Raw genomic sequence first — 18,032 nt, forward strand, 5'->3', positions numbered from 1 at the left:
ACACTGTCTAAACACAAACCTTAAAAAGGTTGCAAATGTAACATATACACCCTCAAATCCATCCTAAATTGTGTTGTTTTTTTTTTTTACCTTTTCCTTGCCGATTCTCATTATCTTTCTGCTTACATACCTGCCTGCAATGAGGGCTGTACTGTACAGTAAATAAGATTAAAAAGCAATAAAAAGCATGCATTGGTGTGTTTTGCACAAGGCAAGATACTGAGAAAAACATAGAAGGTACTGATATTGTGGTTACTTTGTATGATGGGGTTGGCAAATGTTTAAACTGTCAGCAAGGACAAAGAGCAATGGCTTTATAAACAACTATCAGGTCAGAGTCAAGGTTTAGACATCCCCTCCTTCATGTTCAGCTAACTACTCCATATATCAAATAGAGGAGGCATTGGGCATCTCAGTTCTGTCCAGTGCTGCTGTGAAAACCAAAACATGTGAGTGACAAATGTATTTCCAGATTATGTAAGGTGCCTAGTGTAAGGCCTCTTATTTAGTCTGTCCACATATCCTCTATGGCAGTTACATCACCATCACCAAAGTGCAGGCAAATGCAGCGCACAAACATGATTATACACATTAGCTGTCATTTTTGTCATCATCCCATTTACACCACAGGACAAAAATGTGAGGAATGCAACAAAAATATGTTGATGTTGGGTCCATGTTTGTTCCATATGTTCAGTGGAGCTCTTCTTTTAACTGTGAAGTGCTGCATGTAAACACTGGTCAAACTGAGGGGTATACTTAGCCGGGCTGGCCCCATCAGAGTAATTGCAGAGGGGAGAGGTCAGAAATGTTAATGCAATGATGCAGTAAATATCCACACTAGAAAATATGACAAGAAGAGGAGGAAAAAAAACAGTATAGTTGTTTATTTTCACTAATGGACAGTTTACAGATATATGCTGTGCTGCACTATTAATCATCACTTGTTTTATAATAAATAAACACACAAACACAGACAGACATGGGAGAGAAAGAGAGAGAAAGTCACATTTTTCCAGAGAGAAAAGCCCTCTCCTGGGACTACACTTGTCCTCTTCTAAAAGGTGCAGCGTGTAGGATTTCAGGGGATATATTGGCAGAGACCTATAATATAGGTCTGTTTCTTTAGTGTATTATCACCTGAAAATAAGAATCGTTGTTATCTTAGAACAGCATTTTTCAAACCTGTTTTTACAGAAGCAAAGAGTGAACAAACCAAAAACACTAGCACAGCTAGCAGCCTCTCTGCAACGAGAGTATCAGAAAAACATTGATTTTTTTATGTGAAACTGTTTTATTTGGTGTCTATACTGATTTAAAACATTGGGTCAGGTTTTTTTTTTTTTTGCTTTTTTTCTTTGTTTTCTTTTCTTTCTTTTTTGAGATAGAGAGGAAGAGACCTCTGCAGATAATCTGGCTCCCAATAAAAATCTCCTGAACATTTGGATCACAGATAAGGTGAGCACACATTAGGTTCTCAGAGAAAATAGGTGAGCACACACGAGCAAGCACTCGGCTAGCGTACCATCTGCAATGTGCAAACAGCAGAGAAGCACAGATTTTTAATGTGACACTGCTTTTCTCAGTGTTTTTACCTGTTTTTAATCATTGGGTCTATATGTTTTTGAAAGGAAGATACCTCTACAGATAACTAGGCTCATGGTAAAAACCTCCAGAACAATAAACAATGAATTCTAACCAGCTGAAGTTTCAACTGGTTGTGATCTGCGATCCTCAACAACAGATGCCCCTGAATCCCCTTAAATCTTACACACTGGACCATTAAACCAGAAGTTCTTTTAACTGCTCCTGTTTTAAAAGAAAGCAACAAGTCGGTAGAGGGCAGAGAGGAGAAAGAAGTGCAGATAAGGGAACTATGGGGAGTGCTGGGAGTAGATTCTGTTAATGAATAAAACGGGAGTAACATGGCTGAATGTGATCATTGCATGGGATGACACTTTGCTGATGGTAAGAGGATATCTGAGCAGGGCAGAGAGTGAGAGAAAACATAGTTCTTGGACACAGAAGACAGAGAGAACCACAGTGAAATTCTTTTAAATGGCTCTTTTTCCTCTCCAACATTATTATTTCTAAACACGTAGGACTGATTTCAGCTATGAGTCACTTTAAACTAGTAAAAACATCAGTGACCGACCATCAGAGGAGGCAGACAGCTTGATGGGAGACAAAGACACAAATCTCAGCACCTGAGAATCAATACCTGATATTCAACTTACTTGCTGGTATAAATGTTTTTGTTGAAAAGAAACAATAACAGGGACAAAACTGCAAAACACAGATATATTGACACATTTTTCTAGCAATGGATACAATTTGGATGAACCAGTTTTTAGCATCTCCAACCTGCAGGGGATTTAGGCACCCTTTACATTGGAGCTTAAACTGGGTGCAGCAACTGCTGTTTGGTGTTTTAACTCTTAGATACAAGTAAGTGTAGCTATATAGACACATATACATAACACATAAACAATTAATAGTAGAAAATGTATAAAGCAAAATAATATATTTATATATTTATACATTATGCATTAATAAATGCACTTGCATTGATGGAGGTAGATAGCAAAGATTCAGAGGTAAAAAGGCATATAGATGTCGCTGTGCTTTGGAGGAGAATAAGTACATAACGTGGCTGTAAAATTTTAAATTAAATGCAAGAATTTCTGTGTGCTTAGTGATAGGTTATACAGTACAGAGTATGAGGTGAAAGAAAAAAGTGGCAGGATGCTGCTGATCTCCTTGAGTTACCCATCCAGTAATCTGGATCGGAGGGGTCTGGCTTGGCTGACAGGGCTCTCCACAGTTAGCAGGAGGTGTTGAGGGAAATCTCATCCCTGCATACAGACGTCTGGGTTTTGCATGTTGGCTCACACAAAGAGCACAGAGTAGGGAGGACACCGGCAGCCCTCAGAGGACGACTCTCGCACCCAGGAACCATGACAGCCCGGGACTGAAGCTGCTGCCCAGAATGTTCTAAAAGGACCGTATACAGAATGAAACAGTTAGTTCGATTTTTCATTTATGTTATTAAAATCCAGTTTGTGTTTTATGTGATTACAGCCAAGTAAAAGTAAGGACCAAAGTAATACTTATTCCCAATTTATATATTTGTAAAGTTGCTTTTGGCACAACCAAGATATTTGGTTATAAGTTTACACAGCAAACTAATATGCATATTCTTGGCTGATGAGTACAAAGTATTATGCCATCAACAGGGGTGTAAAAATAGACAGTGCAGGCACTCCTCATCCCACAGGCCCCAATACAACTGAGGCAACTAGGGCCCAGAGCAACTTGGGCCTGTGCCCTCCAACATGGGCCCTTGTGAGTAATTCAGATTGAATTTACAGTAAATTAAAAAATTGTGTCATTTACTATATATGCCCTTGAAAATACGAATCCATTGCCATTATGTCAAAGGTGAGATTGGATGAGTACCCAAATGCAGAACGAAAGAGCAGACAGGTGTGCAAACGAAAAGCGAGCTATTAATCTGATGATGATGTCCAAAAAACAAAAAGGTTATGAAAAACACAAAGTATAAGATAATGTACACATCAAAAAACAAACTGAAACAAACCAGAATCAATAGGAATAAAACGGGGGAAGAAAGGAGCAAAACACAACAGAAACAGCAGAGTGGAAACACAATGAAGAACAACAGACAAACTGACAGGGAACAAAGGGAAACACACAGGTATATATATACAGGGAACTAATCAAGACAGACACACGTGGAGTAATAATACAAAATAAAACAGGAAACAGAACATAAGTAACAAGAAACATGGAAACACCCCCGAAATAAAATCCACTACATAACTCAAAACCTAAGATCAAGACACATTATGGTTTTAAGTTTTTGACTATAACAACTAATATGCTTATTCTTCACATGATTGCTAGGTGATATGTCTGTAAAGACAAGAGGGAAAAAATGAGAGGACATACAGGTCAGTGTGTTGAGAAAAGTGTTCCCCCTCTTTAAGTAGCACCTGCTCTCTACTCTACCCTAAACTGCATTGAAAGACATAAAACATATATTTAATTGTTCCTTTCAGTGCCTTGTTCATGGGCTTTTTAACTAGTATTTGCCGACAGGAGAATATAAATCCTTCGCTTACAAGTGTTACTAGCTAGATAAGACCACTACAGTAAACTAAAAACTGTCAGTAGTGCAGTGGTTGAGCAAGACTCTAGTTTTAAGAACTAAATATGAGCTGTGCACAGCCGTGCCTTTTTCCTGGGTGCAAGCCAGTGCAGGATTTTGATTTCCTTTTTACTTCATGTCTTTAGTTTCGTTTGCTTGGTTGGTTTACCTGGTGCCCTGTAGGCCGTCGCCTCCACAGCGGTCTGACTTTGACATTGCATCGCTCTGACACTCTGCACAGATAAGCCTCTCTCTCACCAGCTGAGCGCTCCACAGTTTGAGTTTACATGCTGCACTGGCCTGCTTCAACCGTAGGTACACACAGTAACTGCAAGCACAGAGTAAAGAAAGAGAGAGAAAAGAGACAAAGCTGATTTACTCGAGTTCATTTACATGTGATTCTTCAATCTGGCAAAAACAAATACAGGGGTCAAAAGGTCAAATCACACATTTTTGGGCTCAGAAACAGATAGATGTCATCCTGTGAAACTTAACAAGGTGCTGCTCACACAGCTCTGTAGCCAAGAGCTCAATATCTAATATTTTTTCTTTGGATTGAGCTTTGGACTGTTATCATTTACTAGAAAGTGCGCCAAATGAAATGAGAAACATCTGTATGCCACTACAATATTAACAACAAAAGAGAAAAATAAAAATTAAGATTAAGACAGACACAAGTAAAGTTTACACTCTCTTAAAAGGGCATCGCTCCACTTCCCTTGAAGTGAAAGCAATCCAAAATGTCTTGATTAATGGGAGCAAAGTGATGATCCAGCCCATCAAACTGTGCTTGATAACAACTATCACCAGACAAAAGACAAAACAAATGTTCCCGATAAGAGATTTGCTCCATTTGAAGGTGATCCAGCAGTGTCATGGTCACCTGCAGTATCCTAATATCAACACAGCTCAGTCTGTGCACTGGAAATAATAATAAAGTCTTGTTTTTCTTCTCACTGTGTTCTCTGGCAGCCAGTTTGAACTTCTGCACTATTTATTTTGTCTCTGATTCAGTCAGCTGTGACAAAACACCATTTCCATTGGGGTGGTTTGTCAAAGAAACATAAAGCTACAGGTTTTTTTTTTTTCTCAGAATGATTCTTGGAAGAATTTGTCCAACACATCCTGTTTTTGTCAAACAATGTTATTATTTAGGTCTAATTTTGATTGTTCCTCATTGCATTTTAAATAATACTTTGCAAAAAAAAAGCAGACAGGCAAATATGCATAAATGGAATGAATAAGTACAGCATACAGAAGAGAGAAGGAAAAACTAACATAATAACTTGTGTTTGATGGATTCCATCAGGAAGCATCATTAGCATATCTACCATTGGGATTATTTTGATATTTTGCCGAAATGGCAAGTACAGTGAGGTTTTAACACATTGAGCAGATACACACATGAAATAGCTGAAGGGATATTTCTTCACTTTTTTCCTCTCCCTTGTTTGGGCTTGAACCTGTTTGTGCTGCAAAACCTAAAACTTAAAACAAATAATGCAAATGCCTCATACCAAGAAAATAGCTGCCCAATAAATACACACAATACACACAATACCATTATGTATTAATTTCTGAAATACATATGCACAGGTCTGTGTTAAGTCTTTATAAATTTAGAGTAAAAACTATATGACAGCATCTTGGAAGTTTTTTTACCTCATGATTATCATGAAATTGATACGTCACAGATATAACCCAAGATCCCAATGCAACCACCGATCATGGTTTCATGTCATTTTAACCCCTTGTTTCCTGGGTCAATTCCCATGACAACACCAGGGACCTATCATCAACAGCACCAGATGTCTGTGTGAAATCACCCTGACTCTGTGTCATCCATGCTGCACAGCTCACATTCATGAGTAATGTGCTTCCAATCCCCTGATGCTTTGTATTTTAGTCAAAACACAGCTATCCGATGTCCATTTTAATCAGTGTAAAAAGCTGCAGGATGTCAGGAAACCAGCAGTGATTTTTTTCCTAGTTTCTGATTTTTCCAGCTCTAAAACATCTGCCGGCAGCTCAGATCAAAGATGATCTATGCAGGGAGGGTTGCCTCTTACACGGATTATGGTTGCTTTATCAGTAAAGGTCACCTCATGATGCAAATATTCAATGACAGCGTTCATGTTACACAGTCAAAGCAATTTCAAGGCTTTACGTGCTATGGCAATGTTGGACTTTGTCTGTACTCTCTAATCTTTTGGAGCAAAGTTGATCTTAAAGTGACCTTTGAAACTAAGTCAAAACTAAGAAAAAACTGATATGAACCTGAAGTCAGATCCAGCTGTATCAGAGAAGCTGAAATGCAGCCTTGGAGCTGGGGGGAAGGAGGTTTATGTCTTATACAAAATGATTGCTGGCAAAAAAGCTTACTGTTGGTTATAACTATAGTCACGAGAGTTGTGCTTAACCCATTGAAACCTAAGCAAATTTGGTTGATCCCTCTCTCGCGTGCACTCTCTTTAGCTAATTTTCAGGTTATTTTCTTGTCATCAGAATTACTTTCATGAATTTTATGTGTAAAATTTACGACTGCATTTTTTAAAAGAAATCAAACCAATTTGCTTAGGTTTCAGAGGATTAAATGCATGCAAAAGGTGTTGAATGTAGCACAACAAAAATGGTATTAATCCAGGTGTCACATAATTAAAGAAAAAATCTAGTACTGGTATGCTTTTGCACTTTTAGGATGGGAAATTTCACACAAAATATGCAGATATCATTCTTAAAATGATTCTCCTCTGGTGCTGTAAGATCTCAATCCCTGTTTAGGACACATGATCATTCAACGGTCCACACATTTGAGCTGTAATTACACCTTCTCTGCATTGGTGGCACATGAAAGCTGGCACTACAGACAAAAACAAAGTGGGCTGGCTGGGTCACTAGTGAGCAGTCTTTGTGTTTGTTTGCAGTCTGATAATAGAGGCCTTACCTGGCCTTCTCCTCCTTCATCAGCATGTGTGGTCGCCTCCAAGGATCCTTGAAGTTCCTCTTGAAGGAATCAGGCAGGATCTTTGCCACCTCTGCAGGTCAGGCGCGGTGATGAAAAGGTAGAGATGAAAAGGGAAACAGTCCCGTCAAATAAGCTCTTGTTACCACTGATGGCCATCTTTTTTAAATTACAGAAAAGTCAGTATAACACATTACAGTTTTCATCTGTTGCATCTTATTCCATGACTCAAGATGACTCATTGTATTAAATGACTCAAAGTGATGATTTTTCTTTGGAAATCTTTTACTTATCTTTGCTCTGGTGTTTTATTACTGGGGAGGTGATTCAACAGTAAATAGCATAACTGAGGCATTTGAAATAGTGCAGCTGAAGATAAGACCTGTTACTTAGAGTAAAAGTGTCGACAAGAGGGACCCCAGAGAATTCTGACACACCAAATTATTATGTAACAGAGTTCAGAGCAGGAGGGTGTGTATGCATAAACGCATGCACATGTAGAAAAGGCCACATTCTCACCTTTTGCAGTGCTGCATATTTCATTGTTTCCAAAGCATCCTCGACGCTGTTTGAGGTCAGGACAGGGCGTGCCTCCATTCCTAGGGGGAATGGACACTAGGCGGCTCCTCTCTGTGCTGCCAACTCCACACGGAGATGTGCATGATGACCAGGGACCCCATGATCCCACCACACAGTCAATGGCTGCTGGGGAAGCAGGGAGATACAGAGATCAGCTGGGGGTTTTTAGATAAACATTAGAGGGATGCTTCACTGATCAACAACACTTGCATCATAACAATGTGGGTAGTATGTGTAAATGAACTTGGCTTAACTTTCCTCTATCTTGCCTGCACCCAGATCTCTCTGCTCATTTGCTTAATATGAGCTAGTTTTGCTCTAGGGCTTTTACTCAAACTACAGATTGTACTTTTACATTTTCACTCCTCTTGCCTGCCACCAGAGTAGAGAAGCGGATCAAGAGAGAAACCTGCCCCACCCCCCACCCCACCCCGCCCCTCAAACTCAGACCAAGCTCAGATCAAACAGTAAAACTACGCAGTGTGATCATACTGCATTTCATATTTCTTGCCTAAAACATACTCTAGTTTGCCATTTGCCTGTAAATTGAGATTGTGCGTTACAAACCAGTTGTCATATTTGTTTGTACTGAAAAACAAATGCCCAGTCTTGCATTATGTCACACACCAGCAATAGTGTTTGTTGGTCTGGTGCAGCAAAATGCATTCTGGTATTTGTAGGTTTTTTACAACTTGAGTTAAAGCAAATGCCACTGTGTTCATCCGTTTTTCTCCAGTGCCAACTGATAAATGAAGTCAATGTGGAGGCACAAAAACTGGTCACATGAGGCTGGCTTCAGAAGAGGCCATGAAAAACCCAATTGTACGGCATATAAACATGTTTACAGCCAATTATAAAAGGCGGGTTTGGTCTCTATAGGCAATTTCAACATGTGTGACTTGTCATTGACAGGCTGTCTGCAAGGTGTCACTACAGTCTGTGGGTCAGTTCGACCCCTTGCTCCTCAACAGCTCCAACCTCTTATTCAAATATGGTCACTTCTGGCTCCAAAAAACCAAGATGGCAATGCCTGAAATGTTGAACTCAAGGCTTCAAAACAGCAGTCCACAAACTAATCGGTGACATCAAGGTAGCTATGTCCATTATATATGCAGTCAGTGGTTGTCTGTAGTTATATGGTACCAATTTCAAAAGAATTTGCATTTTTCTACTTCTTGAATGGCCCAGGTTTATAAAAAAAAAAGACCATATTTTCAGCAATGAATACATCTTTTAGTCAAAAATTTGGGAAAGACTCATAAAACATGAATGCAAACAAAAAGTATCTGGAGCCTGTGGCAGTTTAAAGATGCTTTAGGTTTTCACAGAGTTATGTACAGATAAGGTCAAGTACATTTGGAAAGTTTAGATGAGTTTCAGTTCAGGAAGATTTAAAGGCATGAGGGCTGAAGAGAAAGAAACATCTTTGTGTGAGTCAAACAAGCTCACTCCAGCTGTCAACAAATGGTCTGATTCTGAAAAATGAATAGATTTTTACTCCAGAGATTGTTGCAAACTTTCCCCTAATCTTTGCTGTCATGCCTAACTGCATGGCTGAAAGTGTGAGCTGCAGCACACACCCTGATATAGAGTTGCATAATATTGCACTGGGCATAGGTAGGTGGGTAACAAATGATTGACTGGGTCATTACCATCTACTAATGGCAGCCAAAGCCCAGACTCGGGAAGTCTGTGACCTGAGTCACATGTGTGGGGCCATTTAATTACGGGGCTAATTTTGCATCCTGTTCTCTCTGGTTTCCCACTACACACAAACACACACACGCACACCACATAAACACAACAGCAGAGGCAATCAGGCTTCCTGTTCAGTAGGCTGATTTAGCCAATTACATCAGGCTAAGAGGAAGCTGTATTAGTTAGATGGCTGCTCTGATCATAGCTAAGAGTCTCCAGCAGTAATCAAGCCTTGTCCAACACAGAGATTTAATAGCAGTGGACATCTAACAGCCTTGTTTTAGGAAGGAAGTGCGCACTCCATAAACACGTAAACAAATAAGCAGAGAGGCACTAAAACACACAAATTAATTAATGCAAACATTTTTGTTTACATTAGGACACTTTCTTCATAAAGCCTGATGTTGGTGTGGAGCTTCCTTGTGGAAGTTTAATACAATGAAAGCAGGTGCACACAGCTTGAAGCTCTTAGAAGTTCTTGGTGAAATTACAGGGAGGGAGAGGATAAATATACCATAACTGAATCTAATCCTACCTCTCCTTCTTATCTACCTCACTCTGTCTTTATAATACATGCTCGCCCCCACAGCACAATGCTGCAAGTGAATAAGTATGTGTGTGTGAACAGGAGAAAGAGAGAGAGAGAGCTTTCAAGGTGCCGCCTGTTCGGTTCATTCCCATGGTCCTGTTGGGCTTTTGCAGGGGGGGGTGGCTGTCTCAGTGACACAGCCGATCCACAAAGCCACTGTGGAATCTCTGCATTCCTGCACATTAGTGCTGCCCACCTGACACTCGCCTTTCCCAGATCACCCCAGACACACACACATACATACACACACATCGAAAACAATTTCTGTCAGATAAACCCACCCACTTGCGATTGTTCCACCCTCAGTCATCACCCCTAAAACACACAGACATACACATTACCCCTGTTCAGACTTGTAAAGTGACATTCTTGAAAGAATACTGAAGGGTGTGATCGAATCAGACACCATAACGAATCAGCTTCCCATTCTTGCCTCCTTCACCACTTCTTATCCTTACTCCTTGCCTTTCATTCCCTCTCCTACATCCTCTGACATTCACAGGGAGAATGTTTTAGGTTGCTGTTATTCTTTCTCATACTGGGAAAAACACAAGCAAGCAGGGCAGCTGAGGTCTTTACAGCAGAGCGTGTGCAGTGAAACTTATAGGGTCAGTAAGTTCCCGCACCCAAGGGGAAACAGGGATATGATCAACACACACGAGCGCGCACACACACACACACACACACACACACACACACACACACACACACTAACAGGACAGAGGCCCTGTCTGGAAGTCTCAGCCTGTTGGCCCCAAGCCACCAGAGGTCAGAAGGCAATTACCAAAACTGTGGTGGTCCCTCCGCTCTGTTTCTGGTACCACTAGTGTGACAGTCCCACCACCCACATGATAACCCCGTTGACAGCCTGACACAGCCTGACCCACACAGGGCTTACACCCGCTGCTGTCCCCTGTCCCCATTGTTGACGAGAAAGTCCCCAGTTGGAAAGCATGCCTCTGACCTCTAACCCCAATACAGGAAACAAATGCTGCTTGTTGTCAGCATGTTAAGCTTTTGTCTATGTGATCAGCTGGTATCTTTGCAAAGTGTTTTTAAACAGAGACAGTTTTTTTTCTGTTAATGATTTTAGATCTGTATCTTACTTACTCTGTACTTATATAATCTTCTAAACTTATAGGCCAAAATTGAAATTGGTTTTTGTTAAAGGAACAGTGTGAAAGATTTGGTGGGCACACCAAACTCTGGCCCTGGAGTTTGGTGTGTCCATTCTGAGCTACCATAGAATCATGGAGGTGCAACATGGTGTTTTTTGTGGAAGAGGACCCGACTCGATGTAGATATAAACAGCTCATTCTATGGTAACAAAAACACCACAATTCTTATTTTCAGGTGATTATTTACCATAGAAAACATACCTATAATATTATAATCCATTTCTACCAATACATCCCCATGAGTCTGCATTTTTAAATAATTTTAGTATAAAAAATGTTGGTAGTGTCATGGGTTTGTTTGGAAGTAGTTTGTGGCAGTATGGTTGATTCTCCTGACAGTTGGCCGAGTTTCACACAAATGCCAATAAATGAACTAAACCCCTGAATATGTATCCAACATCAGCACTTTTATCTCCTGACTTGTCAGCCAATCTCCAGTCACACTTGTTACAGTGAGATAATGGCGTATTGGCATTCCTCTGCTTTCTCTTTCACTCTCCCTGAACTCTGCTTCCATTTTAGGGATTCATAACAAAAGACTTATCAGACCTGCCCGCCCAATTTGCTTTATCTCCTTCTCCCTTTATCACTTTGTCTTGCACTCTCCCTTGTTCTCTGTCCCCATCTGTCTCCCTTTTTTTCACTCTCCCACCCCCTCTCTTCTCCCTCCGTCTCCTCTCTGATGGGACCCAGATGTCCAGCTGCTCTAGAGGACCACTGCACCTTAAACACTTCACAGCAAGCCCCCCTTTAGAGCTGGGCTTAAGTCCCATCAGACAAGCCTTATAACGCTCAGCAACACAAGGGAGATGCCTGTTTAAAAGGGGTGAAGGACGCAGGACTGAGCCCTAATAACGGGTTAGTGCATAAATGTTTCCTGTAGACACCTTGAAAAGAGGAGCCAAGCAAACCAACTCATTAAAAGGATTCATTACAAACACAGCTGAGACAGATTCCTGTTAAAATTACACAACCTAAAAAGTGCTTGCACTGGCCTCCCAACACTTTATTATAGCATAAAAATATAAACTTGATACAAAAATAAGAAAATATAATTCTGAATATTTAATTTAGACAACAGCAACAAGGAAAGACAGCTTAGATTCTCTTCCCAAAGCTGAGGGGCCCAACCTGATTTGCAAAGTTACTGCCATACAGTTATGAGGTGAAATGTGCAGTTTCTATATATGTGCTGTGCTGAATATATAGTAGATGAAAGCACACAGAGATCATATCGCAAATGCCTGATACCAAACTGTAAAGGCTTTAGTTGACTTCGGCTTGTAATAAATGGTAAAATATTTTACCATAACAACGTAACATATCTTTTACAGAAATTCTGGTTTCTAATTGGGCTCAGGTTTAAAACTGCTGCCGTGGTTCACACTTGGTTTGGGCTTAGACAGAAAGTTTGAGGGTTAATATAGGGTTGGGTGTGATTTTTCAGGGACCTAATCATAGTGCTACAAGAAATCAAAAAAGACAGATAACAGAAAACTCTTAAGAAGCTCTTCTTGTCAGTAGAAGGTTCAGCTGCTTACCATCAGAAACAAAAGACAAAGTGAACTTTACTTCACAGTTGGGGCAACATCTGAAGAATGAAAGAGACAACAAAAGCTGAACTGAGCTGACCTGATTACACTGGAAAAAAGCTCAGGGATTAATAACGAACTTATAATTTTAAAGTGACACTGGGGTAAAAGTCAAAGGATCACCAAAGTCAGGAAGATTCATCCTCTGGGGAACTCAAATACATCTGCAAAATTTCATGGCAATCCATTGCATTGTTGATGATATATTTCAGTTTAAAAATTGTGGAAACATTAATCGCTGTTATGTTGCCATACAGATAATGTTTGGTTTAATTTGTTCAGGTTTTCAGAAATCCATCTTTTCTGCCACAGCATGAAGGCATTGTAAAACTGCATCAAATGTCCCTGTTACTCTGGGTAATTCCCAAGCTTGCTGTTAAAAAGTTTTCTTTGAACCAACTTTCTATTGAAGAAATAGTTCCTATGAATAATGTCAACACAGTTCAAGTTCAAACAGAACATCTGTGTTTGCTGGTCATAAAGACACCAGATAAATACCATCAAATTTGCAATCGGGAGCATCTATTGCTGTGCGTGCAGTATGTGAGTATCGAACTGGGCAGGTTGCTGTTTGTCCCAAAATCCACAACAGCTGGCTCATTTCAGCCAAAAAAAAATTCACTACTAACAGAAGTTAGAAAAAGCCGATGGGTGAGGGAAGAACAAGAAGGAGTAAACATGAAAATATCATGGCACAACAGCATGCTGTTCCCTAGAGGAGAGGAAAGAGAAGCAGAAGAGCCTACAGGAGAGACAGATGGATGATGAGTATCTGAGGCTACTATATGTCTTCCTGCAGAAGTGAGAACTACCAGACGCCACAGCAGGAGACGAGAGGAGCTGCCCCTAACATCCTCCTTTGGGTAAGCCTCATCTCTCGAGTCCACGAAGAGGAATGCACAATTAGAGTCTTACTTTTAGACTGACATGGAAATAACCAGAAGGTGCTCCTACAACAGGAGACAGCTCCCCCATTGGAAATCCAATTTAATTTAAGTTACCACCTCCACTTCTGTTTTACAGTAATATGCTGGATTTTTGTGAACAACCCTTAATCCCCTTTGGTAATCACACAGCAAATCACAGTCTAACCAAAAATTCCAAGGCACACTGTTTTGCAAAAGTTAAAAAGCTTTCAATAAATGCACTTGACAGCTACACGTTTCAACATGCAGTCTTCATGTGGGCATGTAAAAACACGTGGCAGCTCACAGACACACCAAGGCTGATGTCAGGTGCCAGCTAACCAGAGTAGTACTAGATAATCGTCAAGGGGCAATCAATGAAGTAAGTGTGCACACACTCAGGTCGACTCCAACAAAGCACAAGTGTGCTCAAGACCAGCAAAGTCATGGCACAATCAGTAACATTAGTCACAGGTCACACATAAACGTGAATAAATAAAACAATTACACAAAATGGTTATGTTTTAAGAAATGCAAACACATTTCTTTTTAAAAACATGATGAAACCCTAAAAAACACCAGCAAATTGCCTGTTCTGCCAGTCTGCTTGGGAAATACTTTTTTTCCAGATTACAAGTGAAATGCATGGCACATCATTTTAACTTGTTTTACTGTTGGTGATGTAGGGAGGATTTTTGTTTTCTCTTAAAGCATTCCACCACTGATTTGTTTTAAATTAATACCTCAAAGCTCCTGAGTGCAGAGGAACATCCTCCACACTGTTTATAACCAATAAGAATTCCTGCCAAATCCTCTATTTGAACAACATTTTTGGAGCAAACTCTTAAGACTGTAAGTGTTTGTGTCCAAGTGGTGCAAACAGTCTGCCAGGTTTTTCTGTCTCTCCTCTGATGTCACCCACTCCGAGCTCTTTCCTCGGTCACAGCTGACACGGCTAAATTACAGACTGTGACGGACAGTACACAGACAGACTCCTCGATGCATTACAGAGCTCCAGGACTAGGATCAGATAAAGTCTGAGTGTGATGTGGGTGAGGGCGCTTTGAGGGAACTGAGCCAAGCCACATGATGCATGTTGTGTTTATACTGGTGAGATGCTCAGGTTGCAGAGGGAGGAAGTCAAGGTGCTTTTCACAGCATCAATCAGTGCTCACTGATCCATACAGCATGAAGAGGTCATGGCCAAGCTGGTGTCATGTTCAAATTAAAACATATCAAAGATTGTAAAACCATTTTTTCCATTCACAGCTATGAGAATGAATCATTTTAATTTGCAGACGATTGTCGGGCTTTTTATACTTCTTAATTTACAGATATTCTGTATAGTCACCACAATCCTCTGGGAAATACTCTCCAACCAGTAACACCTGCATTGTGCCTTGTCTAACACGTGAGTGAACCAAGGCACATGGCGGCCGTTAGCTGACCTCTGAAGAAACCAGCTGCTGTTTAAAAGTACAGTGATGACTCAACACTGACCTGAAGTGCCTTCCTCTGAGTATTCTGTTAAGTTTCAGTTTGACAGACAGATGGGATGGATCAAGTGATGCCTGGACTCCATTCAGCTGGCTGCTGGATGATAAACGTTGTCTCTACATGTCTCTTTGACTGATCGCTGGATCAAAAACACAAATTGTGGTTTCAGCCGGCAATATTTCCTCCTGTTTATAGTAAGTTGTAGTTGGGAGTAGCAACATTGCAGTGTATTTATTTAAACTGAAAATCAAGGGTGTGGACTTCGTTTCAATGTTAGGGGACACTGTGAGCATCAAACACTATATTCCCTGCCTGATATCAGGCAGAACTGTCAACTCATTACACACAATCTTCAGAACCCAACTCAAACTCAGTTGAGATCTGGACCCAGGTAATTATATTCCTACATTCTGGTTAATTTTTAGGCATCAATTTTTGCCTTTTTCAGCATCAATTTGTGGGGGAATGGTCTTTAATTTCATCCAAAAAAAGCACATGTTCTAAATTTTGATGGGGGCATGTCCCCTGCATCCCCACCTACGCCCCCCATCTTGAAACAAAACCTACGCCCTTGTCCCAAATCTCAAATTTACATCAAAGGGCTGTATGAACTGTACAACATACAAGCAGATTTTTACTGAAATGACATGTATGGAAAAATGCATCAAAATATCAGTTAACTAAAGCTATATACTCTGTAAAAGGCCAGTTGTAAAGTTTCTAAGTAGTGAAGACAACTGATAAGATGTGTGTAAAACATTAAATAACTGCAATAGTAAAGCATGCTGCAGTGATTAAAAGGTTGCTCAGCTATCTATCTCAGCAAGGTCTAATAAAGTGTATTACAGCTTCCATGACAGTGCTTCTGTACACACTTTTAAGTGACTGACTCAAGTGTGTCTGAGGCAGCCTGTTCACATCACAGCACACATGCAACACTCAAACAAAGGGTCATTCTGCATACACTGAATGTGCCTAAATAGAGGGATCTCTGCAACATTTGAAGTGCTCTTTGACTTATAGGACCGACCCTGCAGGTGCTTGTTAGTATGCACTTAAGACGAGGGTCATGCACTCACTCAGTGTATCTATACAGATAATTACTCCTGCACTTGAGCTGTTTTAACATACTGTACAGTACAAGCTGCCTCAGCTACAGCTCCTCTCTGTCACATCTCAGACGCAGCTCTTCTGTAATCCGGACCATCTTTGGCAGTCTGTTCCCATGGTGTTCATTCCCTCATTTGTCCATATATAGCAGCAGCCACGATGATGAGTGAAGAGGTTACCCCCATTCACATTTTAAGGATTTTGTAAACTTTGATCTCATGATTCAAAGTGCAGTTTATTCTTTCTTTGCTGAGGAAAAAACTGCCGTGCTAATTTGTGATTTTGTTATGATCACTCCACTTTCCAGCCACTTTATGGTCAGGTTTTAGGGCCAAAGGTCAAACCTACAAACTCAAAAACACATACATGCAACCTGCTTTTGGAAAGGACATTATGAAGACAGGACACACACACCTCCAGCTGGTCACTTTAAACAAACAGCCATAATGGGCGCAGTGGAGACAGCTATGTGTAGTATGTCTCACTGTCTCCATTTCACCTCAATGCCAACCATCTCTGGCTCAAACTGGACAACAATGAGCAGCAGCCATCACTGGACAGGACGCAGAATCCACACAGGGTCTGTGCGAGTTCATTTTCACCAAGCTTTCAGCTTTCAAAACATAGAGGCATCAGCTGTTTCATAAGTTATTTCAGGGTAGCACAAGCAACTCACCAGATATTTGGCACACACGCTGATAGTCCTCGCAGCAGTCTCCGGTTTTCTGACAGTAGGTATCACAGTAGCACACAGTTTTTCTTTTGCTGTACTCAAAACATTCGTTGTTCCGGCCTGTGCAACAGTTTGGGCTTTCCCTCTCCCTGCAGCCCGCTTCGGCCCGTGGGACAATTTCACCGCAGAAAAACGCCAAATATCCAAAAATTACAAACCCGAGACGTGCTGAGCTCCATCCATGCGCTCCCATGACAGAAACTTTTCTGGGTTCACTTGCTCCACACTCACACGCACACACTCCTTTGTGTGTTTCACTTTGGATTGTGTTTACAGCTGAATTTTGCTATAAAGACACTGGTGGGATTTTTGTATTTAAAATCCAAATCCAAGCTCGGCGTTGACACCTTGACACGAACAACTGATGCGTAAAAGTGGAGCCTGTGTGCGCACCAGCTCTCCTCTATCCGTGTGTCGGACACCGCCCCTCACAGCTACTGTTGGGTATTAGGAGAGGCGTACAGTACCAGCCTCTCTCGCTCGCTCGCTCGCTCGCTCGCCTTGTTGCGCAATTTGTTGCCCGACTAATGAGTGTTTTTTACAGAATATCTTGTTATTTTCTCAGAGTGTGTTGGACCACCTCTGCTGCTGAAATACACGTGAGATGCAAATTAAGTACACGCTTTTTTGTGGGAAAACACTCAAAATAAGCCCCAGTGGAGGTATTTATGCAACTTTGCAGTGTTGCACTAAAACTGGATTCAAAAACACTTCAAAGAACCCAAAACATTAGCGACACAAGAGTAAAAAGATATCTAACCATCGAAATGTGCCTAAAACATACTACATCAGCTTTCAATCAGAAAATCAAATTCAGCACCACGGACAGCGGTGCGGCCACTTTATATCAAAATCATTACATAAAAGAGAAGTTTACATGAAGATAAGATTCAGCCAGCAGCTGCTGCAGAAAGAAACGAGGTCCTTTTTTGGGCTGCAGACACAAAATTATCCTCCACTCATCCCGCAGAACTAAGAGCATCCACCCTTTGGAGAGAAAGGCTGGAGAACAATAACA

At 40.8% G+C, this 18,032-nt stretch overlaps 1 protein-coding gene across 2 annotated transcripts; it reads right to left on the reverse strand.

Annotated features, from left to right (window-relative positions):
• Positions 1–872: 872 nt before the first annotated feature.
• LOC121944158 (somatomedin-B and thrombospondin type-1 domain-containing protein) lies at positions 873–17,433 on the reverse strand. 2 transcript variants are annotated; one of them, XM_088076553.1, is made up of 5 exons: positions 16,958–17,433; positions 7,653–7,835; positions 7,116–7,206; positions 4,341–4,499; positions 873–2,994 (listed from the first exon to the last, which is right to left on the reverse strand). In XM_088076553.1, exons 1-5 carry the CDS (start codon positions 17,205–17,207, stop codon positions 2,889–2,891), a joined length of 789 nt encoding a protein of 262 aa, XP_087932679.1. In that variant the 5' UTR covers positions 17,208–17,433; the 3' UTR covers positions 873–2,888. The 2 variants fall into 2 exon arrangements, with proteins under 2 accessions (XP_087932679.1, XP_042343796.1); XM_042487862.2 differs by having other exon boundaries at positions 7,653–7,838.
• Between the last annotated feature and the right edge of the window lie 599 nt (positions 17,434–18,032).

Source organism: Plectropomus leopardus, chromosome 4, assembly GCF_026936395.1.
Source record: "Plectropomus leopardus strain MGB_pleo_1.0 chromosome 4, ASM2693639v1, whole genome shotgun sequence".
Taxonomy (NCBI): Eukaryota; Metazoa; Chordata; class Actinopteri; order Perciformes; family Serranidae; genus Plectropomus; species Plectropomus leopardus.